Source organism: Crassostrea angulata, chromosome 7, assembly GCF_025612915.1.
Source record: "Crassostrea angulata isolate pt1a10 chromosome 7, ASM2561291v2, whole genome shotgun sequence".
Taxonomy (NCBI): domain Eukaryota; kingdom Metazoa; phylum Mollusca; class Bivalvia; order Ostreida; family Ostreidae; genus Magallana; species Magallana angulata.
In genome coordinates, this window is record NC_069117.1 from 5,426,249 (window position 1) to 5,452,105 (window position 25,857).

The 25,857-nt window shown below is 33.3% G+C and overlaps 1 protein-coding gene across 6 annotated transcripts; it reads right to left on the reverse strand.

Moving 5' to 3' along the window:
* Positions 1 to 311: 311 nt before the first annotated feature.
* Positions 312 to 20,430, reverse strand: LOC128155415 (beta-1,3-galactosyl-O-glycosyl-glycoprotein beta-1,6-N-acetylglucosaminyltransferase-like). 6 transcript variants are annotated; one of them, XM_052817109.1, is made up of 4 exons: positions 20,124 to 20,430; positions 17,604 to 17,657; positions 1,316 to 2,431; positions 312 to 725 (listed from the first exon to the last, which is right to left on the reverse strand). In XM_052817109.1, the coding sequence occupies exons 3-4, from the start codon at positions 2,415 to 2,417 to the stop codon at positions 454 to 456; spliced, it is 1,374 nt and encodes a 457-aa protein (XP_052673069.1). In that variant the 5' UTR covers positions 2,418 to 2,431; positions 17,604 to 17,657; positions 20,124 to 20,430; the 3' UTR covers positions 312 to 453. The 6 variants fall into 6 exon arrangements, with proteins under 6 accessions (XP_052673069.1, XP_052673072.1, XP_052673071.1 ...); XM_052817112.1 differs by lacking the exon at positions 20,124 to 20,430 and adding an exon at positions 19,027 to 19,706; XM_052817111.1 differs by lacking the exon at positions 20,124 to 20,430 and adding an exon at positions 17,805 to 17,960.
* Positions 20,431 to 25,857: the final 5,427 nt, after the last annotated feature.

The following is a 25,857-nucleotide window of genomic DNA, read 5'->3' on the forward strand; positions in this document are numbered from 1 at the left end:
GGGGGGGCAAGTCCTGGTTAATTCACTTTTTTATGTAAATTTAAGAAAAATGTTTGCTGCGACAAAAAAAGGGGGACCAGCCCCCCCCCCCCCCCCCCCGTCGATGCTAAGTGCCTGAATTAATCGCACGAACGAACAGACGTTGACACAGGAACTATATCGGATAAACAGCTGACCCTCGCAACTCCATTTGTGTAAATATTCTACTTTAATCCTTTGTTTTTTTTATCAAAGTGTGGGGGAGAAGTAAAACGTTTTCTAAACGAACATTTTGTAACGCCTTTCACGCCCAAAAAGAAGAGAGACATAAATCAAATACCAGTGTCTTTTATCACGCAATATTTTTACTGCATTACATTTCATGTAATCATTAATAAACAACTTAACAACCCAGGGTATGAATAAAAACACATTGTACATATACAGTATATATTCAACCAATTTTCTAAAAACCTATCTAATAATGAACGGTAGTGTTTTATAGTAATGAGTTTTGAATGGTAACACACTGAAGGTATTGTTGAAGTGCCATTCCTCTAGACACTGAAGAGCATACGGCTGGTAGTAGTAATAAAACTTGTTGACAAACAGTTCCTTTCTTGACACGAGCTCAGTCAGGTCCCCCAGGCCGAACACGCATACCCCCCGGACAAACTTTCCGTGGCAGGGGTGCACACCACCCCAAGCAGCAAAGGTAGACAGCCAAGGCTTCTGGTCAGGAACAGCTATAAAGACACACATAATAAACAAATTAAACACAAGGGAAATCTGAATTTTCTAGGGGAATAAAGCTTCATATTTAGTCCAAACACTTATGCAATATTTTTTTTTCATTTGATACCGAACAACATACGATTATGCAAAACAGGTCGAGTTACACGTTCTAATTTTTTTTTTTTTTTTTTTTTTTTAAAGCAAGGACGTCGTGAATGTTTGATTCTCTATGTTATAATTTTCTCTTTTCTTTCAAAAATTCATAAATTCAAATCTAGATAGCTGAATGATTTTGTGATTTAAGATAAATTATCAAATATTTTAGATTTAATCATATCTCTTTACATAGTATGCTAATGACGAGTTTTTAATAACACTAAAAGAAAAATCCCAAGGGTTAAAATTACCCCGGATATAATATGTTTAACCCCAGAAGTAAGGGCGTTTTTATTTGACCTGTCACGTGACTATTAGAAGTCATAATTTCTTGACCAATCAGATGACGCGTGATATAAAATTATCAAATTGAGGTATCATAAAAAACTAAAGGCACATTTATCATTAACATTACTTCTTATTTTCATTAAACCTAAATGCTTACCTGGATATCCACCTGGAGCTTCGATCTTCTTGTTAAAATTCAGAGTGGCCCAGAAATATTCATCGGGACTGGACACATCCTCGCACCATTGTAAAACGTCTTTCGCCATTTTATCATGAAGTGTGAAATTAACGAAAGCCCGACTAAATGTCCCGTATGCGCTCCCTTTTACCACACTGATGTTGTGAGGCGGTGGACCTTTGGCTTTACCAGTATTGTGTAACTTGCCTTTTTCTACTCTATAGGATTTTAGGTAGCGAATTCGGAACATTCTTGAGGGTTTCGTAATGCCCTCAACATCATTAGCACCATTATATATTTTTAAAATTTTCACAATTTCCGAATTTGTCTTCAGTGGATATTGCTGATGCGGTAAATTGATAAAATATTTCCATTGCACAGAATGAAAGTCCATCAAGTCAGACATACAGTTGATATCCGCTCGCAGACGACTTATATCTCCATAGACAACGTCCTCAAGCTTGGAGGCAATGAACACATTTTGGAGGCAGTTTGCAATATTTTTCATTGCCCTATGTAGCGATTGATCGGCACTTTTATCTATATGAATACAGTAAACATTGTGGGGTCTATATATTGATCGAAGAAGAAGTTCAGTTTGTATAGCATCTTTGAAAGTTAACAGACTGTATGCAATAGGAAAATCCAATTCCTCTCTTGTTACGTAGAAATTCCGGTAGTCATAGTGCCTTACAAATTTATCGCAGTTTTTAGCAATGTCGGCTATTTCTGCATCACTTTTAAACTTAAATTTCTTGTTTTTCATCAACTTGCTGACGTTTTTAATATAATTTTCATCGCCTTCGATGATTCGCCGACAATCGACGTCTGCCACAAGTCGGCGAGGACCGGGCTCTTGGCACGACACACAAACCACCGCTGATTTTTTGGGCACCGCTGGGATGTGTCGGACTCTGTCCTTTTGCTCAGAGACATGCTGCCGCTGCTGCTGCCGCCGCTGATGGGGCTGTTGAATTTGGTTGACGTCGCCTATGAGATAGGGGTTGGTGATGAGAATGATCGTTAGCGCTACCAAGAACCCACAGAAACATTGGCGCAGCTGTAAGGATTGCCTGCGCATATTTCATTGGTCAGCTGTAAATTTAAAAGAAGTATACTTTGAATAATAATAAAGATTTAAATCATATGTAAGCAAAAACTGAAAAATTTTGAAAAAAAAAATCATTATATATTATAAGTTAAAGTGAAACCCTTCTCCCTGTCATTAGGCGCAAAAGACCGGGAGTTATCCCCGGTTTCCGTGGTGCTAAGCGAATAAGAGTCATTGACTCCCCCTGGATGGGACACCACTCCATCGCAGTTTAACTCACAGCGTAAGCAAGTACTTAATTTCAGCTGGGTAGACTGAGACAAAATGCCTTGTCTAAGTGCACAGCACACAACATCAAGTGACCACAGCAGGGTATATATTATAAACAGAAGACTTACATGTGTAGACAAGAGACAAGTTCAAAATCATATATTTACATCTAAAAGTCGTTTTCAGTGATAATCTTCATCCTGTTCATTATTTAGATATGATATAATCTAAATGATTCAATAAGTTATTGTTTGGAAAAAGATCCCCAAACCTTTTATTGTTTTCATGTATTTAACATTACATATTTGACGTTTTGAAAAATGCAAAGCAAAACATTTTATTTCGTTATTGAGATATTGGAACTCGAGATAGACGGCTAATACTCTGAAGTTGATGATTACAGCGAAAAATGTCCTGTACAAGTTCTCGATCCTGCTTACTCTTGCATTGGTTAACTGGTCGATGATCTCAGGTGTGCAACCGTGTACATCCTGATTGTATCCTCCCAACCAGAACAACTTAGGATTTCTATCTAAATTATTAAATCTAATTAAAATGAGACCTTTTAATAGCCCCGATCTACACAATTTGCTTAAAACTTGCTTGTATAACGCATCGTTCTTAAACTGTGCAAGCATATGGACTTGATTCAAGTTTACATCAGTATGATTTTAAGATGGCTTGATGGCCGTGGTCATTTTTTGCATGTATTTATTCACCTGAGAAGAAGATTATAGAAATATGGACTATTCCTTTACTAAATAATAGTTTATAGCTAAACAAACATTTGATAAAGTTTAAGGTAGATCTGATGGTTAATGTGCTGTCCTTCCAGACTCCTTAGTTTGATTACCTGGATTTTGGTATTTGCGACGAAAGTAAAAATTTCTTGAAAAATGGAATATTTTATTTCTCTTAATGAGACACTCCAAACAAACTCCTTCCGGTTTGGTGTAGTACGATCCAACGTGACAATTACGCACAAATCTCATAAAAGGTATACAAGTACATGATGGAAACCATTAAACTCATTTTAAATCTTACAAGTACATTGTGTTTGCGATCGGAATGTGCAAGCATATGGACTTGATTCAAGTCTGTTGACACTGTGAGGTACAGACCAATACTGAAGTCACAAGAGGGGTGCACATTTAAAAAAAAAAGAGGATACTCTTTAAAATTCTCTTCTCAATAACCATGCCGTCGCTATTTGTTGTTTTCTGTTGCAAGAACTATGCCAAAGCGTACATTTAAGTTTGTTCAAATATCAAACTCTTTTGGATGAAAGTAGAAAAAACACCAAGATGTTTTAGCATTTGTGTTTAATACCTATTGACAGGAATATTTTGTTATAAAGTAAAGTTTCAGTTTAATTTTGATCATATGACTCTGAAGTCACACACGCATAGAAAGGGACAGAGAAGGGATAAATGATTGTTATATTAGTGAACTCGGTAGTCCACAGGCCTCTTATTTCCTTCTTTCTGGTTAAATCAGCTTACACGTATTCCTATTTCTCATTACATCCTACTGCGGTTTGAATGTGGCGTGAACGACAAAATAAGAATGATTCAGCAGTAAGGGTCAAGAGCAGTTAAAAAGAAACAACGAAACAAACAAACAACAACAAAAACCACGTGAAAATATCAGGCTGGGTCGTTAACAAATAACCAATCGGAACCAAAAAGTGTTGTTTGAGATAGGCAATGACAAGAATAGATATGGGTTACCACATATCCAAGATATTCTACTTTTAAATTACTTAAAATTTAATGTGCTTCGCCGATCACTGTCAAAATCAAAGTTAAAATTACTGAATTAAACTTAATAAGAAAACTGGCGAATATAGTTCTTCATGTCTGTAGCAAATACTGCCACTAGTCTTGCGTCACTAGCAAACAGTGCACACATCCTTAAATATATGGTGCTGGTGTTGCCTAACCATTCCATCATTAGAAAAAAGAAAAGAAAAACACACTCATAAACAATAAATAATTAAATAGATTACATGATAACTAACAAACAATAATCATGAAAGTAATATATTTATTGTAATAATATAAGCAATATTCATCAGAAAATTGAAAAATTGTCAATCGAAGAATGTCCTATATTTTCGTGAAAAAGACTGAGGTGGCAGATAGCGTAGGAATATGTATACTTCACATTTATATTTCTTTGAAAAAGGTGATTTTTAAAAATAATTTTAGGTTAGTTTTGTTTTCTTTCACGTGTAAAATGCACATTGATATCCTAAAAATATACTATAATGTTGAATTCTCTGATGATGAATGGAACTATATTTTTCAGCGAAATTGTGTAAAAAGTACCTGACTTTAGTTAAGAAAAAATGAACTCAATGTCTACCCAAGTTATAAGAGAATAATCTGGGTTGGGGCAATTTACGCTTTATAATCAGCGGAGCACATTAGAAAAAAGCGTAAATTGCTCCAACCCAGGTTGTACTAGTATAACTTTGGTAGATATTGAGTTCATTCCTTATAATTTAATTTTCTGTAATTTACTGAACAAAGAGTCCGTTTTACTTTTAAAAATGATATTAAATTGTTTAAAATTCATACGTAACGTCAAGCGGATTGGTACGTTTTTGACGTTGGTTCATCGTGACGTGCCTTTTGACGTGCAAACCAGGTTATACAAATTTAACTAAATTTTTATATCCAATTAAATGCCGCGTTACAACAAGAATTAAATATAATGTATCTTGAATAGATCGTAAGCACTAATCGAATATATTAAAAATGTTTTAATGTTTTCTTGTATATAATTATACAGAGCTCCTGTTCTTGGGGGGGGGGGGGGGGGGCATGACCACGCAACCCTTTGAATTAAAGACCGAACAACTGAACAAAGCGTTATAGATTGGTGATAAGAATGTATGAAATTCTTCTCTTTAAATCTATTTGTTTAAATTCATTTCATCTTATCAGAGTTTGTGATCACCTCTTCAAGTGCCTTGTGGCATGTAGTTATTGATTGCCCAGACAGATTGGCCATTGTTGGAGTGATCCTTTTTTGTGAAACACGTGCAAAGATGGCCAGATTTTTCATTTAAACAAAAACTATCTGAACTGCTTTGATTTAAATTCAAAAGGTCGTTTTATTTAGATAAATCACAATTTTGGTTGTACTAGTATGTGTTTTTTTATGTCCATTTTATTTCAACACCCCCCCCCCCCTTCCAAAAAAACAACAAAACCAACAAAACAAAACAAACCAAAAAGAAAACAAATCAAAAACCACCCTTAGACCATTGCATTTACTTGATTGAATTTAAGAACAACCTTGTTATTGATGTATATCAAAATATCTCTGTGTTCTCTGTGAAATACATCCCCCCACTATTTACGGGACTGTAGAAGGAAGATTTAACAACGGTAGGGGTACACTAAGTACTTGAAGTAAAAAGCAACAAGTCAGTCGACCTTATCACAGTTTTGTGCTTAAAACGATTAGTGTTCATAAGATGATATCCGATTTACAATAGTATTGTAGTACATACTATATACTGAAAGCGAAGGTGAAAAAAGGGACAGTTTCTCTGTAGATCTTGACTTTCTTGTTTAGTTCATGATTTCTTTGATTACAGTATGTTTTGTTCCCCACCAAGCCTGTAGTTGTACTCATTGACTGAAGGGTCGCCAAATTAGGAAAATAAATTATTCATGTCAAATGACACATATCATGATACTATAAATACAAAAGATCTTAACCAGGGATACTGGTCAGTTGGGCCATTTATCAATATTTATTTCAATTCCATAAGACAAGCTTATTATCTATAGTAGTATTTACAAAGAGCTAAACTTTACAGACATCTTATTTTTAGGCCTTAAATGCGAGTGGTAAAGGCTTAATGACTTGTTTAAACTTTTGACCTGCACACTTAATAATATGTGCATGCGGTAATTATGAGAAAGAGGACACAATATGTACATGCATGCCGGAGAATCTGGTAAGAGAAAAAGGATACGCATACTTTGGAATATTCGTTTGTCATGGTGTATTGTTTGTTTTTACGACCAGTTAGAGAATGAGAAAAAAAAAATGGTGGTTATCCTATCTCATGTCTCTGTTAGAATGCTTTCCCAGGGAGTTTGTAACATTCGGCTGATATTTAAATCTGCAGAGAGTTGTGAGACGTCCTTGAAGAAAGAAGGAAATAGTGTTTAAAGTATAAAATTACTTTTCACCAATGCTAAAACCTTATTATGCATCTGCAAGGAGTTGTTAGAGTTAGACGCCCCCGTTAGAAAGATAATGAACATAATACCAGTATTACATTATACTTTCTACGAGACAGGGGAAAAAAACACTTGGAGTGACTTACCTCACATGGTTATTAATACACCTCGCTACATTGGCTAACCTCACATGGCTATTAGACCTCGTTACATTGGTTACCTCTCATGGCTATTAGAGGCTGCATGTATCTAATCTGACTTTGACAAGACCCGTACAATTTCCTCATTGACAATGTTATCAATCCGTGATAACAACCCCTTGCAGGCCTCGTATCAATTATGTACATACACGATACCTCGATAGATTCGGGGATTTCAGCCCTCACCTTTTATGAGTTATGACACAGGTACAAGAGCTTTATTAACCAAGGTAGTATGTATGTCAAACACAATTGCTTGTAACGACCATTGTTTTGTTTCGTTTTATTTTTCTTTTCTCAAGTCACGCTAATAAATCGATAGATATAAATGCCCCCCCCCCCCCCCCCGCCCGCGTTAGGGAACAAATTATAAGCATTAAAAACTGTCCCACTGGATATGTTTCATCACTTTCACTGTTCCTGCAGAAAAAGATTAGCCATTAGGTCGTCGAGACAGATATACATATACAATTGTAACATACTTATGAATGAGTACTCCATACCGGTAATAGTCCATTCATCCATACATCCTATAACCCATCCTAATGATAACGCGTTTCCGAAGGACACCAAACTGAGAGGCAATGAACATAACATTTCCAAGATGTCTAGACAGATCTACAGGGCTGCATTTCCTCGAAAGTAGAAACATTAATTCTATGTGGTGTTCTCGGAAGGACGAACACTTAGGCGCCGTCTATTTGTGCTGAAGCTAAAATTCACGTACAGTACATGGCCGTCGGAGTACACCAGTTGTATGAAACAATATATCGATTTCTACGTGGGGAGGCGGTCACACAGGCTAACAGTGGTTCGCTGGAAGATCAATATGTTTACTCATGCTTTAGACCCCAAGAATTCCCTCAACTCTTTATTCTCACGTTAAGAATTTTTAAATGTCAGTTAATGGGGACATACTTCATAAAATACGCAATTCTCATCGTGAAGACAATAGTGGCCATTAGGTCATATCTAACAGATGTTTGATATTATCTATGCATGTTAATTGATATTGAGCTGGGTTTTTTTTCTCTCGTACAAATGATGTTTTTAAGATAATGCCCATTTATAACCGTCGCAGCTAACTGATCCAGTCCCTCAAAACATTCTTTATTCAGCCGAAACTCTCTCCTCGGGTTAATACTATACTAGTAAACATTGTGGAATATAGCTTGAGTAGAGTGCATGCTGCTTGTTTGAACGACCATGTGGACATGCAATATAACTGATTGGTACAAGTGTCATTGTATTCATACAAATGAAAATGAAAAAAAAAAATGAAAGTTGTCTCCCATAATAATGAAACACTAAGATCCTATATAAAAAAAATTCTCATTTGTTAGAGTTTTTAAGATGTAAAAAAGCTAACAAAAAACAAATGTGGTGATTTCTTAACTTTAAAAATTGAGACGAGAAACAGGTATAAACATTCTTCATGCATTTCAAAATCAATGGACCTTTTCTTTAAATGTTGTAATACATAACAATTCAACCTAAGTTTTGCAGCTGTGCATCCAAAAGTATAATGTCGCGGATGCAATAAAATAATTTAAAAAAATTGGCGTAAAGCAACAAAAAATTGAAATATCTACCTATTTGAATTTAGATTTGAAAGAACGTGGGCCCATACTGGGTGTTGCTAAAACGCGGAACGGAAAACGGAACGGAATAGAAAATATCATCACGTTTGTCGCTTAAAAAGGGTATAGACTGGCCAGAACTTACTTTGTTTCTTTTATTTATATCTAATGTATGATTATCAACATGTTGTTATCTTATTAATATTCATATGAATGTCTATCAATTATAGCATTGTATTCATTCGGCTTTAGTTGAGTACGGAAACGGAAAAATCAAATGTATACGAATTGTGAAACATTAACATGATTAAACGAGCAAATAAGCTATAACTTTTTACTTATTTTTCTTATATGGTATTGCTGGCATATCAGCGTAACGTACACAGTTAGTGAAAGCGTTTTATGCATGCTTTGAGTATTTTTATATTTCAAATATGATGTACATGTATATACTTACATCAAAATTGAATTTTCGGTGTTCTAGACGATCTTTTATCATACAGACGATACAGTATCATTGAGATGGAAGAAAAAGAAAACGTAGGACTGACGACATTAAAAATCAAGATACAGTAAACATTAAAATACCCGGTAATTTGTGAAACTAGTAATTTGTGAAACTAGTATTTTTAGCAATGCAATTTTGTTTACGTTTGCATGACTAAGCAGTTGTTTATTCCAGCAGCTATATACATATGATCCGAATAGAGAGCTCTAGATGTTGCCTGGTTTGATTTTCCGATTATATATTGGGACTATAGTCTGTCAATCCCAAAAAATTCATGCAGCACATTTGGACGATTTATAATGGAAAATGTTGACATCTTTTCTCCATTTGGAAGTCACTCAGAAGACCTTGCACAATTTTTCAACACTATCATCCGGGTCTGTTGAACTGCAAAACCCCGTAGACTTCTTTATTTTAAGCCGTGTATTTATACCAGCTATAAGCTAGAGAGGACGTTTTAAAGAAAGAATAATGAGAATGTTTAATGCTTCTTAAAGAGAATTGCTTGAACCCTGAGGTATATGTAAATATACAGCAAAAAGTGAATCGAGGATATTTTGGGACAGAATATAGTGGTCAATGCATGTACTGTTAATTTTGAGGAAATAAATATTCTTGAATAAATAATCTAATATTGCTAATCTTTCAAAAAAAATTAAAAAGGTACATAAAGTATATCGTTTTAGCATGATTAACAAATCTATGAGGTAAATAACATTAGATAAGATTTTCCGTTTTCCCTTCCGTTCCGCTTTCCGTTCCGTTTTCCGTTCCGCGTTTTAGCAACACCCGCCCATACTGGTGTAAAGCAGGAATCATCAACTTGAATCAATTGGAATTTAAATGTCTATAATATCGAAATACTACAGATTCGAACAAAACTTGATTACTTAAATATTGCAAGCTATATATTTGTGTGCAAAAAGTAGTAACTATATGTCTATATATTTGAAACTGAAATTCCAGCTGTACTGATTGTTTTTCATGGTTCAATGCACCGCCCTAGTAGGTATCAGAGAGTGTTCGCGTTCACGAACCAGAACGTTACATATATTGACATTGTGTGTGCCAAATAGTGAATTGTGTTTTGTGTACAAACTATTGAATGGAAAACGAATCGATCACTAAGCAAGAAAATAAGCGTAGAAGATCAGACATGAGTTCTGAAGACACTGATTGTGAAACATCCCCTAAAAGACGCATAGTGTAGGGACCCCTAATGATAGCACAGATGCTAATACTGTCAACAATTAATAGTAGAAGAATGAAAAATGTTTATACCTGTTTCTCGTCTCAATTAATAGTAACAGGGACATAACAGAAAACGGGTCGGCCAAAACACAAGCTTCCGGTCAGCATGGGAAAGTGAGTTTACCTTATTACCCCCCTGCATCAATTCATATTCAACAACGTGAAGGTATGCCACACTACCCTACATTCCCAGCTTCTCCACCCGGTTTCCCAATATGTGCATTCCCTCCATCCCCTCCCATAGATCCACAGATAGTTAGCACCGCGCCACCCTGGGCACAGCTACTAGTCAGACAGGTCAGCGACATTAAAATCAGAATGCAGAAACTTGATCAAATCGAACACGCGGTTTTCGATACTAGAAATGCATTAAAGCACGTCAACCAATCCGTTTCAGACCTTACCAACAGGGTCAATTAGCTAGAAAATAAAACAAAAACGGTCGAAGAATGTTCTTCTAATCAAAAGGTTTTCGAAAAATCATTGTCCCAGATTAAAAACAGCACTAAAAGCCAGACAGATAGCATCGCTATGCTTCAGAAAGACTTTGAGCAGCTTAAAACGGAAAACAGTAAACTCGAACGCGACAATGTCAAACTGCAATATTTGCCTTACATAGTTTAGTAACAGAAAAGTTAAATAAGAACTAGAGACTTTATTGTTGTTTTATCGATTACAAAAGGCGTTTGATACAATTAATAGAGAAAAATTATGGTACAAATTAGTAAAATCCGGTATCACTGGGAAATTTCTCCGAATCCTTAGATCACTTTATGTCGACGTGAGAGCCTCCGTCAGAAGTGCCGGTGAAATATCCAAAGAATTTACAGTCAACACTGGACTACTACAGGGTGAAGTTTTGTCGCCAATCTTTTTAACATATATATAAACGATCTAGAAAATCATTTAATTAGTAATAATTGTCAGCCCGTCGAACTAAGAGAGTTAAACCTGTTTGTTTTAATGTTTGCAGACGACACCGTTATATTCGCAAATTCACCAGATGAGCTCCAAACTACTCTAAATTTCTTACACGAATATGTTACTATATGGAACTTAACTGTTAACACCGATAAAACCAAAACATTAGTATTTAGAAAAGGAGGATCCATACATCATTCCTGGACATACAACAATAACATTTTGGAAAATGTTGATTCCTTTAATTATTTAGGATTGTGTTTGAATTGTAACGGCAAATTTAATACAACTCAAAAGAAACTAGCAGACCAGGACAGAAAAGCACTTTTTGGATTAAACCGAAATCTTCAGAAATTTGAATTTAACGCAGAAACCCGGTGTCAACTATTTGATATATATGTTGGAAGTGTAATTTCATATGGAAGTGAGATCTGGGGTTTTCATAAATCACCATAAATTGAGCGTTTACATCTTTCATTTTGTAAGAAAGTTCTTGGTGTTAGACGTAATGTGTGTAATTATATGATTTATAGTGAATTAGGTCGACGTCCGCTTATTTTACAAAGAAAATTGAAAATTATGAAATACTGGTGTAAATTACTAGAAACAGAAAATTGTATTTTAAAATCGTCTTATAATTACTTACGAAATAGTGCCGAGATTTGTGCAGCTTCTAGTGTCATTTGGATAAGAGACGTCAAAAATGAGTTGTTTCATGTGCATGGGTCTAGGAGAATTCTGGATTGGACAGCAGTCACTTATTCCTTGCATGTTTTTACATATATATGAGAATAGAATTTTTGATATTTATATACAAGAAAGCAATGCCTTTATGGAAAATTCTTCAAAGTGTATTTTATACAGATATCTTGCAAAACACAATTACTCGAAAATCCAATCATACCTAACAAAACCAATCCAGAATAATCTTAAGACACATATTTCTCGCATAGGACTGTCTTCATATTGTTTAAATATTGAAACAGGAAGATACCAAGGTAAAATCAGACAGGCTCGACTATGTGATGTTTGTGATACTCAACAAATCGAAGACGAGTTTCATTTTATTCTTCAATGTCCAAAATATTATAATTTATGAAAAAAATATCTAAGCGAGTACTACAAATGTATTTCCGATTCAAGTCTCCAAGTACATTTAAATTACTTCAGTTGTTGGGCTCGGATCACGTATCTACCTTGGTTGGTCTTGCTAAATATATTAAATGTGCTTTATTAATCCCTAATAATTAATTGTCGAATTGCATGAAACTCATTCAATGTATTTAGGAAACATATTCTCCTGTATGTTAACATATGTTTGAAATTTATACTATGCCTTAGTTATGTGTAACACTTGTTGACTTAAAACTGTATTTTCAATTCGTAGATAATTAATACATTTAATTTACTGCATGTAATGTGTGGAACTGTGGGAACTGTGGGAACTGTGGAACACTTGATCAGGGGTTTCACCCCCCATTTTAGACTCCGAAGAGTCTAATGTTTATATTATATTGTAATATGTGAATTATTGTAAACTGATGGGCTGTATGCCCAAGGTTAAATTTCTGAATAAATAATATTATGTTAAGAGTTGAAGTACTAACTATTCCGACCATTAAAATTCACAAGGTTTCGAAAAAGGATAATCAGTGGTAAACTGATAGAAAGTTATGTTGGAAATGATTATGCATTTATATTTTAATACAGTTAAATTAGTTATATAGTGTATTAAAATATGTTCGTAATAAGACCATAAAATAATGTACGTATGGCAGAAATCAAGATCTAGTAAGTGAAAGATGCCTGCAGGTTTATGAATTTCAGGATATAAATTCTTTCAATGATGCTTTATAGCAATAGCTTTTTTTTTAATAAAGTGTACCGGGGCTTGAACTTCCGGTAAACGTCATGAAAGATCAAGTTATAAACTGTCACTTTAATGAAATATGAAGGAAATAAGTAATACATTTTCGGAGTTTTTCCTATTTTTGACTTAAGAAATTATCTAGAAAGCCTACAGTCTCCCCAAAACATCATTTAAAAAGCTTTTGGCAATCTATTCTTCAATCATCCCCAAAGGCATGTCCAAGACCAAGTTTGTTGTCGATATCGAAAAAATGATGATATCCTAATCAATAGAGATCTTTATAACTGCATTTAAACAAATATAACAAAATCAATAAACATGACAATATCAACCTCAATATTGATTCTTATGATTTCCCTTGAATCTATCGATAATGAAATTTAATCAAAATCAATAACGATGAGAAGAACGTCTAAATGATGGTATTTAAGGATTGTAAAATGATATGATTTCGATCGTCTACAATGTCAAAACTTAAGATAAGCATGGCACAGTTTTTCAAAGTACTTTATTACATTCTGCACAAATGCAAATCGATATCGACAATAAATATGGACAGCTTTTGTTGTGTATATATACCTATCGATACGATATATGTTAAAAATATGAAGAGTTGTAGTTGTGTATATGCAAATCGATATTGACACGACATCGTCGATATCGAAATAAAACGGAAAATCTATATTGATACGATATCGTCGATATTGGGGTTAAATAAGGACAGATTTAGTTCTGTACATATGCAAATCGATATCGATACGATATGGTCTTGGATAGCTGTAGTTATGTAAATATGCATTTAAGTTCTATAATATTGAAATAAGTGAATCGATATTGATACAATATCTTCGAAATCATCGATATCGATACTACATCGTGTCTTGGACATAACTCAAAAGCTCTAAATTATAGAATTTACATGGAAAAATTAAAATTTGAACACTGTTTTGATACATTATCAAAAATGCAATAACAAAAATAATGCAATATATATATATATATATATATATATATATATATATATATATATATATATATATATATATATATATATATATAATATATATATATATATATATATATATATATATATATATATATATATATATATATATATATATATATATATATTTATATATATATAGTTATATATAGTTATATAGTTATTAAGCTTCGCGGTTTATAAAGCGTAAACTGCTTCAAACCATTTTACATCGTATAATACTTATACATTTTGAATTCATTTCTTAAATTAAATGGTTTGGAACAGTTTACGCTTTTTAATGACATCCATAGCTTTTACATGGTTAGTTATTTAAATGTTATGCTCAAATCCATATTGTTGAGAATTGTGCAGTGATTTAAACATTTATTGCTCAGTAAGAAAAAGTTCTTTATACAGTTAGTTTTCATTTCTTTGCAAAGATTTGAAGTAGTGTGCAGCATTCAAGAATTTGGGGGCATATATAAGGCAACCAGCTCTATTAAAAAACATGTAACATTTTTTGGACAGTGAGTAAGTTGCACCTGACTCCCTTTGATAAAACTTTTAACAGGTAAAGTCTACCTGTGCCCCTTTAGAAGGCCCCATAATTGCCAAGTATAATTGAAAAATGATAATTGGGCAGTAGGCGTTCGGAGAATCAGCCCTTTCATGATGGGTATAGGTCAGTATTTCGTAACATTTGTTAAAATGCGTCCTGTCAGTTGAATGGGACTCCCCCTCAGGTGGGGGGGGGCGTAAGCTTTCAGTTTATGGGTATGTGGCGTGGCGCCCGTCCATTCAGCTTGTGCTGCTCATTTTTTTATGATGTTGCTGAACATGAACGGTTTACATAGGCTTAATATCTTAAATCTGTAAATGATAAAAAAAAATCAATATCAATGTTCATTGTCAACCCACATCAATCCAGTGCTACTTGAGTTAATGCTGTTTATTTTATGCTTGCTGCTGCTGCTTTTATGAAGATGTTTTATAATCATAAACATTCATAAAACTTCCAAGTAAATTGCTGTTTGTTGAAAACCAGAAACATCAGAGCATTTATTCTTATGCTGCTGCTGTCTATTCTGTGCTTATATTAGGTCTGTCCTGCTTGGCAACCCGTTGCTGCTTTTGTAATGCCACGACAAAAACGCCAATCAATAAAGATAAAACAAACACCACTTGCTGTTCCTTATTTTTTTTTCTATATAGATAATATGTTGTGTTGTGCATGTATAATACGTAAATAGTAGTACTTTGATACATAGTGCACGAACCGTGTGTAGTTTGGAGCTTTTTAAAGTTTCCAAAACGTTAAACTAAACATTAATTTATGACACGACGTCACATATGTATAACGGGTTGAACTTCTATCATTTTAATAATTCATCGAAAGTCCATCAAATTTTCCATACAAGATAAAATTATGATTGTGCAAGTTCTGGTATATTGTTTCCCACGAGCAGCACGAATCATTGTGTGACCTGACTTTTGGATCGACCTTTGTATCTAAATCGGTAAGCACAATACCCTTTTGTTTTCATACGTCGCCATAAAATTGATAAGCTAATGTATTTTTCGGACGAGATAATTGTTATTGTTTATGAAAACTAAAGAACGTTATTTTCAATTCATGGTATTTCCGACATTTACTCAGCTTTTATATGCATGCTCAAAACAGTGTGGCCATGTTCGTTTAGAGATAAAGACTGCTTTTGATAGATTTAAACTTGAGAGCACGAACAACAACCCGTGCCATTGTTACTTTGATATTTATTGAGGGAAAACCATGTTTGCTTTTCTAAATGTATTCAAATATTATAAAGCCTGAATGGGCTCTTTATGATGCAATGCAGTGTCTGCATAATTGTAAAAAAGGATAATTCAACCCCAATGCTAAGAAATCCGTGAAAAGGCTACCGAAGCTATGCATAAAGTAATCGCAAAATAGAAAACACAATTTATCAATTGATCATCAAGATATCTTTGACAAAATTGTGATATTTCACTCTATGGATGTGACGACAGGGGGTTGTGTAATAATGCACTGTTTGAAAAATTGCATCTGGAAAAGTACACGTATTTTAAACCAAGACTTAAACACTATATTATATGATTTATGGAGAACTCGGATGACACCCTTCAATAATATTTGGTAAAATTCGCAAGATTGCATTTTAGAGAAAACTTGTTCTTTCCCCACAAAATAATAGTTAGCCAACATTACAATATTTAATGGGTAAAACGTACAGACTCTGGTTTAAATCTGTTGTAAATATATCAAATGATTCTGGTCTATCTTTTATCTTTGTGCAAACAAAATGTAAATACCCAGTGGCTTAAGAAAACTGTTTTTCAAATACATGTACTTTTACGCCAATTGAAGCAATTATTGAATAGCAAATTGTTTAGTTTATCAAAAGATATTAACTATAGAATCTTTAGTCCTCATTATCCTTGAAAAAATACTTATTGGATCTGCCTATTAAATATAAGAGATTTTCTTTTTGTAATATAAGAACTGGTAATGCAAAATTGCCTATAGACCGAGGTAGATGGTATGGTATACCTCGTGAAAACTGTTAATGTTCCATATGCGATAGGAGATGATTGTCATTATTTTTTTTATTATACATATGTAACAATTAAAAATAAGAGAGTTTTAAACATATCTTTACAGGCAACCAAATGTTTACATTTCATTTCAACAACTATTTAATATTAATTAATAATTTGAAAAAAAGTTGAATAATTTTTGTAAACTCATTAAAACTATAACTGATGGAGGAGTTAGCCTCTAGATTAATTACCAATTCTAACCCCCCCCCCCCGATCTTCTCTTTTTTTGTAAATTTTCACCCTTCAACGCATGTATTGTATTATATGTAATACAGTTTATTGGATTTTTCTCCACACTGTAAATTATGCAGTTATGAGCATGAATAAATTGTCAACTGTCATTGCATTAATTATCTACAAAATGATGCAATGACTGTCTTTTTAAAAGCTATTAATTTAACTGCCACCTGGTAAATTCAAATTTTACAACATGACAGAGCTAGGAATCCTGCAGAGCTTGTGTTGATTCCGTATAAAGTTATTCAAGGTTTGTTTTGGTGCCTCAAAGAGTCAAACAAGGATCTGCTTTAAATTCCAATACCCATAGTTCATACTGATGCAAACACAAAAAGTTTAGTCCTATAATTAATAGTTTGCATTCAATTAGTCGTAATCATAACCTGAATGTAGGATATTGAAAAACATTCACTGTCTAGGCAGTCTTAAAAATCAACTTAAAAACTGTCTTTGTTTTGTATAACTCAATATTTTTGCGGGCTATTTTTTGAGTAAGATTTCCATACAATGTAGTACATCCTTTACCAACATTACATTATCTTAGAGCAATATAAATTCAAACTATACATCTTTTATCCGGCCAATCCCAGGAAATGAGTTCGGATTTGAGTTGATATCCTGTGCCTGAAAACGAAGAGGTAAACAGTTTAATTTTATTCGACAGGTAAAGACGCATGTTCTCAAATTTAGCTAAATATAGATTCATTACAGACATGGACAGGCTACGAATCCCCGTTTTTGACAGGGTTTATACACCTTTTAAAGACATACCCTCCAAGCGCGCCCAGTTCACTGTCAAACCTACTATCATTTCACAAAGAGCGTATCAGTTCGCTGTATCATGCGTGATTAAATTTGAAGCACATATTGTTTATGAAACTTTACATATATAGAATAAGTACACAATAATAACACTGGTCGATCGCAATCAAATTGTACGTCATCTAGAGCACGTGTTCTGTCAAAGGAGTGACAGTATGTTAAGGTATGTCACAGTTATTGTATACATGTATCTTTCTATTGGTTTGCTTTAGATTTGAAACAGCCACAAGGGACGATGGCTCAATGTTTAATATTTGAAACGCTTTTAAATTATTTATCTTTGAATGTAAATTACCAGAGAAGTTATTGCAAAGAATATTCACAAAACACATTTAAATATGATCCGGGCCCGTTAATGAATAAAAGATCGTATCAATAATAAAAGGACATCGTCACAATTTGGTCACGATTTTTTAAATATTTTTTTTCTGTTTGCAATGCTTCAGTAATGCCTTTTTAATAATCAACCAAAATTTGTGTGTCAGTCGTAGAGTAATAAGCGAGATATAGAGCTAACAATTCATTGTTATGTAAACAAAGCCCGGGCCATGTTTTAGTTTACAAGTACATTGGTACACAATACCGGTAAATGTTCTTTTTTCAAGTTGAATTTTCTCCTAATTCGTTTTGAACAGTTTCCAGCGTTTGTCACTTTCATTTGAGGTCTTAACCTGGAATTATCTTTTCAACATTCAAAATGTAATCAAAACATGACCAGATCTCTGTATCTTGCCTATAACTCGACGACTGACACTCAAATTTTGGTAACTATTAGAAATGCTTTACTGAAGCATTGTCAACAATAACTAGAGAAAACACAGTATGTGTGAACAGTATCCATAATCCATTTGTCAACCCGGAATTGATTAACACTACCTATCAAGAGAAATGGGGTATTCTATATGCATTTTTTTTTTTACAGAAAATATTTAAGTTCAACACCTGAAAAATCAAAATCCAAGAAATTTGCACACCTCTGATATATGTAGTTAATTTGATTTGCAAAACAACAACTTCCTACTAGTATCTTCCGACATATGCAATATAACGTGAAAAAATGACTAAGTTCAACAGCTGGTACTTTTGTCTTAAATTATCAAAAATGAAAGTCCAAGTAATATGCACATTACTGATGTATGTGCAATTGATCTGCAAAACAACAACTTCCTACCTTGAAAACTGTAGGAGGAGTTATCTGTGCAGTAGGGGTCACAGGATAAACCTCTGCCATTCAGTCAACTGAATGGTAACTGAATGGTCTGGAAAGGTGACTGAATGGCGCAGTTCCAATTTGTGGGTACCCTTTTGGCAGCCGCCCGCCCGCCCGACATTTTCACATATTAATAACCGAATTTTTCTTTTGAGAAACCCAGATAAAACGGAAAAATAAATTTTGAACAAAAGCGTGACCATGCCCCTTCCAGGTTGTTAGTAATACTTTACTTTAAGGTATGGTCTGCGTCCCCATCTCGCGCAGTAAATTACCATACTTACTCGTTTATATGAATTATGTCTGTAATGGAAATCGATAGCACTAGACGCTGAGGATATCGACTATAATTACAGAGATCTGAGCATTTAAAAATAAAAAAGATTCATGTCGACCCTGGTAGGGAAAACATAAAATTCTACACAATCATCTTTAAAAAGAAGCTAGGGGGATTTTCAAAAGCAAGTTTTACAGTGATTGTAGCTAATATTATGTCCACTCAGAGTAAATAAATTTCCAACCACAGGTCCCCGAGAAAAAATGCCAGAGATTACTTTCACACAAAAAAACAAAAAACCCTCACACACATACACAGTGGATTTGCGGGACAATATAGAATATCCGTTTATCTTCCTGTTGGATTATAACAAGTTTATGTTGTTTTAATTTCCACTTATGGCATAATCTTAACACAATATGCATAGGATATGACTTTTTTTTTTTTTATTAAAAATAGACAAATATTTGCCAAATCCTTTGACACTTTATTTCAAGCAAATATTTGCCTCTGGATACTGCGCAAATTTAATCAAATAGTTGATAGAATGAACTCCAGGTTTTCTCGATGTTTTAGCTTGATTTAAGCAGGTTAAAATTCTCATTTCTTCACTATGCAATCTTGATAACGATAGTACGTCGAAGGATAAACTCAACCATTTAAATGATGACCACAGAAATTACATCATAAGGAAAACAACTTACCAGGTTCCTTGTTTTTACCTATTATTCCCCACTTCCTAATTTTCTCACCTTTTGCACAGGTCATTACTAATTCTCACCTTATTATCAACAGTTTTCACGGCTGTTAAAAGTATTTGTTTTGAACAGAGAAAAATTCCCATTAAACGTTCCCTTCCTCGTTGTATATACATATCCCATTACAAACAATAAATGAACCGGACGGAAGTCAATGTGCTCTAAAAACAGCATTTTTCACATAATTTTTGTCTGCTTTTGATAACACCCTCGAGTCAACATCTGCGCCAACAAGAAATATTAAGTTGAAGAACTTCGACATCGGGCGACATAACAGGGCTTTCCTGTCACCTCGAGGCAAATACTCTGGTATGTCGCCCTCAAAGCCATGTAATATATGTATATTATAGACCTTGCTATGCTAAAGTTAGAGAGTTAATAGACCTTATTATACTAAAACAGATTTGCATGACTTGTTTTGGCACGTGCGACATTGTGACGCCATAATAGTGAAATCAACACCTATACATTATAATTTATAATATGTAGGTGAACTTAAAAAAAGATAAACTTATAAGATAGACTTAATGTTTTTGATTAAAAATAAATTGAAAAGTATTTCATTAAAATGTTCTGGCTTTTCCCTTCTAAAGCTTACGCATAATTGAGCTCCATAACATCTTAGGGCAGTTAGGCAAATCAAATGTGACTTGCTCAATGTCAATTAGATAACTGTCCGTGTCCTATCAAATATCAAAGATTATTGCTTATAAAAACAAACGCCTTGAGATAATTATTGATATTATTATTTTTATGGTTATGCAATCATCTAATCCAATAATGATTAAAAGAAACACAAATTGTTCAGAAGTACATGTAAATAAAAAGAGATCAATTATTAGCCGCTTCAAAAATACACCATGGACACCGATTTAAAAGAGTGTAATTCACGGATCAAACATGTCGAAGAAAGAAAGCTGGTTTTTTTTTTTGTTTACATTCGTAGCCCAAAAATTACCGCGATAATAAAAAATAATAATTTTTTTTAATATTTTTAAATTGTATTAACTTTATTACGAGTAATCGACTAATAAAATTTTAGTCGATGATTGGTGTGACCGAGCGATAGTCGAGTACTAATTATAAAGAAACTATTTTAATATTATACGCTTGAAGAGAATGAAGAAAATTAATTTTTGATTTATTATAATAAAACAGTTATAGCCATTTGATATTGGTCAATTCATGGTTTTACAGACCTGATGAAAGTATATCAACCTCGGACTTGGTCGATATACTCCCATCAGAACTATAAAACCATGTATTGATCGCATCAAAAAGCTATAATTGTATATTATTATAATGAGGTGTATCAATATATTTATTCCCCGGGAGACTTGACTTTTTTAGCTCTTTTACCTGACTGTCAATAAGCATTGAATCATTATTTTTTGAAAGATATAGTTTCATAACTGCAGCGGTGTGTGAATACAAATTGAGTACGCGCGTTATGAAAATTGTATGCACACAACTCTGCACGTATGAGATTATATCTTTCAAAAAATAATGATTCAATGCTTATGTACTTCCGGTTCATCAAATATCCGCCCCCATATGAGCAGAAATATACATCATTTAAACTGGTAAGGGAACCAGTTTCAGGGGTTTACACACATAGTTGCACGGGCTATTTTGAAAATAAAGTATGCGCTATTGTGAATCTAAGGTGCGGGTTGCTAACGTACATCATTGCAGGGGCTGCCATGCAGTGATAAGGATTTACAGCACCTAACCAGAAGTTGAAATATAGAAAAATCAAATCGATTCTTTCTAACTAAGCTTGCACAAAGAATATTTCATTTAGAACCAAGCTAGGTTAGCGCTTTTCAGTACTATCAGTACTTTGATTTAACTTCTTGTCTGCAAATGTGATTTATACGTAAAAATTCCTGTTTTATGCTAAGGGTATGTTCAAATTAATGGAAGAGCCATTGTAACAGTCTCCAGCGTGAGCTTTAATTTTCGCTTGTGACGTAGCACTTTACAGCATTTAACGTTTGTGACGTCATAATAAAACACGTCATTTTAACTTTTCAGTACCCTGTTTGTGTTACAGTGTTATAACTGCAGTAGCTTTCCACACACTTAAAATAATGTAGAATGTAAATATGACCAAATGATTCAGATAACGTGTATTAATTAAGCATTAAATCATTATTTTTTGAAAGATATAGTCTCATAACTGCAGCGGTGTATGCATACAAATTGAGTAACGCGCGCTAGCGCGTTATGAAAATTTGTATGCACACACCGCTGCAGTTATGAGACTATATCTTTCAAAAAACAATGATTTAATACTTATATTTACATTTTTTTAACATCTTGCCTTGTTTGCAAATGTGATTTATACGTCAAAATTTCTGTTTTATCCTAAGGGTAAGTTCAAATTAATGGAAGAGCCACTGTAACAGCCACAAGCGTGAACTTTGATTCTCGCTTGTGACGTTGCATTTTACAGCGTTCAACGTTTGTGACGTCATAATAAAACTAGTCATTCTAACCTTTGAGTACCCTGTGTGTGTTACGGTCTTATAACTACAGTGTCTTTTCACACACTTTACATGCAAAAAATATTTGGAATGTAAATATATAGCATTGAATGATTTATTTTTGACGTCGTCGTGACAATAACTGCCGTCAGGTGAGCAGACAATTTGAATAACGCGCCTTAGCGCAATATGGCAATATGTCTGTTCACATGGCGGTAGTTATTGTCATGATGCTGCTTTTTGCAGCAGGCACTTTTCTTAACTGTACATATACATGTATAATAAATGGAAATAGCTTAGATTTCCCTCCCCCTCCACTTTTGTTCGAAGATGTAATAAATGAAACTGAAAAAGGAACCCTTCAGGCTTTATGGGATTTGATCACGTGACCAACCAGTATTAATATCCCGATATACATAAAAAAAGATACCTTATTTCTTATAGTTACATTCTTTGCAAATTATGACAAAAACAATGCTCCGTACTTTTTCATTTCTGATGACCTAGAAAGCCGCTTCAATTAAGGGTGTTGTTTACTCAGGGTTTGAAGTCTCAAATTCGGATTGTTATAAAGTTCAATTTCATGAGTAAAATTTGTTCTAAACACAAAAAGTAATTATGAAATGAATTATTATTGACATAACATTTGATATTTCTACTAAAATATGGAATTAGGCTTAAACAAAAATAGACTTTTAGCCAAATAGGGGAAAGTCGGACTAAATTTTTCAGATTTTGTTTTCCGCTCAAACATTTTTGTAAGTACTCTAATATTAAAAGTTAGGATTTTATATTTTTGTTATATATGTGTTTTAATCAATTAATTTGTTATTAAATGTGTTTGTTTCATTACTTTTGAATTACAGTACAATATGTATATATCTTACTATAATCGTGTCAGGTAAGTAAGTTTTTGATATGACGCGGACGTCATTCATTTGGAGGGGGGAGTATGTTATATATGTGTTTTAATCAATTAATTTGTTTATAAATGGTATTTTTAACTTTTGAGACTTGCTCTAAATTTATACATGTATTTGGGTAGTGTTTGGCTTGTCTTGAAGTTCTATTTTTGGATCTAAACCTGTTTGGGCAGTAAATTTTGGTCAGGTGATTCTGTTGGAGGGAAGTTTCTTATTTTTTAGTATTATTTGTTTAGCCTTTGAAGAAGGAAGGAGGGTTTATTCATTGATTGATAATATTTGTGGAAGTTGGCTGCTCATAAATAGGTTAGTTATTTAAGTACATCTCTCTTAAACCTTAAAGGCTAAAAAGGTGTTTAATTAACTTTTAAAACAATTATTAAACTTAGTAAATATAATCTAAAATTGTGTTAATTAATTGCTAAAGTATTGAGAGGCTTTAAATTATAATTCAACTAAGTAAAGTAATGTTTTATATTAATACATGTAAAATACATGTGTTTTACTTTAAAATTATATTGTGTGCAAGATAAGTGTATGTGTGTGTTTTGTGCATAGAAGAGGGTGTGTTCATCACTTTTGATTGCCATTAGTGCGTGTGTCCCTGTCCCATTCCTGTCCCTTTAGGATCTAGGAGGCAAACTCCAGATATATATATATATATATATATATATATTGAACAAGTATTATTTATGTAATAAGAGCATTTTGACAATCTTATTGAAAAGAATTGAAAAGTTATATTTTCTATTTATTTAATTGTCTGAACTAGGAATTGGGCATTTGATTTATTTGCACCTCTTATAAAAGTAATTCCTGTATATTTACAAGAATAGAATAACGTGATATGTATTTATAAAGTGAAATATTCTTATTGTTTAATGTTTTGAATTCTGAGGAAAAGATTATATGAATTATGTCCCTTTAATATTACTTTTGGTATTTGTATGTCAGATACTTGATTAAATATTATTTGAGTGACTGTGATAATAGGATTCATAAGATTAAATACATGAGAACCTTACACGCAGCGTTGTGATTCTTAACATCAAGTGCTTCAAAATTGGCGCCCACGTTTGGACTATGACACTAAAGTGAAAGGAGCTACTATTGATGTAAGGGATAGAGTTTTAGTAAAGAAAGTTGCCTTTGATGGAAAACATAAGATTGCAGACAGGTGAGAGGATGAGCCCTATTTGGTTATCACAAAACCAAACAAAGACATACCTGTGTACACAGTAAGACGAGAAGATGGGATTGCCAGATTGGCAGCAGAAAGCTCTGTGTCTAACAAAATTATGCAAATCAGGCGCTTAAAATAATAATCCGCAAAGTTTGCGCGTGTTGATGGATATCGTGTCAGGTAAGTAAGTTTTTGATATGACGCGGACGTCATTCATTTGGAGGGGGGGGGTATGTTATATATGTGTTTTAATCAATTAATTTGTTAATAAATGTGTTTGTTTCATTACTTTTGAATTTCAGTACAATATGTATATATTTTACTATAATCGTGTCAGGTAAGTAAGTTTTTGATATGACGCGGACGTCATTCATTTGGAGGGGGGGGGGGGGGGTATGTTATATATGTGTTTTAATCAATTAATTTGTTTATAAATGTGTTTGTTTATTACTTTTGAATTTCAGTATAATATGGTTTTTTAAACTTTTGAGACTTACCCTGAGTTTATACATGTATTTGGGTAGTGTTTGGCTTATATATATATATATATATATATATATATATATATATATATATATATATATATATATATATATATATATATATAAGTAATTAGTATAAAGTAAAAGTAAAGTATAAAAATAACAGCAAGTGCTACATTTTAGTCTATATAATTTTGCATATTTTCTGTTGGACTTACCTCACTTATTCATTAAAATAATGGTATGGCACGAATTGCATAAATATTGAAAAATGAAAAAAAAAAACGATAAAAGACACCATATCTCAAAATTTTGATCATTGACCTTATAAAAATTTTTTGCCAACAGAATAAGGTCTATATGAGTAGTTTAATACTATAAAAAATTTGAATGAAAAAAGTATTGAATGTCCTCAAAACAAGTGAAAGTAGGACATCAGTACCAAAAGCAATGAAATAAGTATTGAGGACGTTGGATCCTGCAATCAAAAGTCTTAAAGTTTTTTTCTAAAGTATTTTTCAAAAATCTACACACATAGCCTTACCAAAATTTAAAACAAAATTTTTGGGTCTATATGCTTCATTTGGCGCTAGGGTGTATTTAATATGACCTTTCTGCACTCAATATGCATATTGCGCATAAATCGCTTTTATCTCAATATTTTATTATCGAAATGAACT

Coding starts and splice junctions, on each gene's coding strand:
- LOC128155415 (XM_052817109.1), bottom strand. CDS start 2,417: ATGCGCAGGCAATCCTTACAGCTGCGCCAATGTTTCTGTGGGTTCTTG. Junction 726..1,315: donor AGCTCCAGGTGGATATCCAG/GTAAGCATTTAG, acceptor GTGTCTTTATAG/CTGTTCCTGACCAGAAGCCT.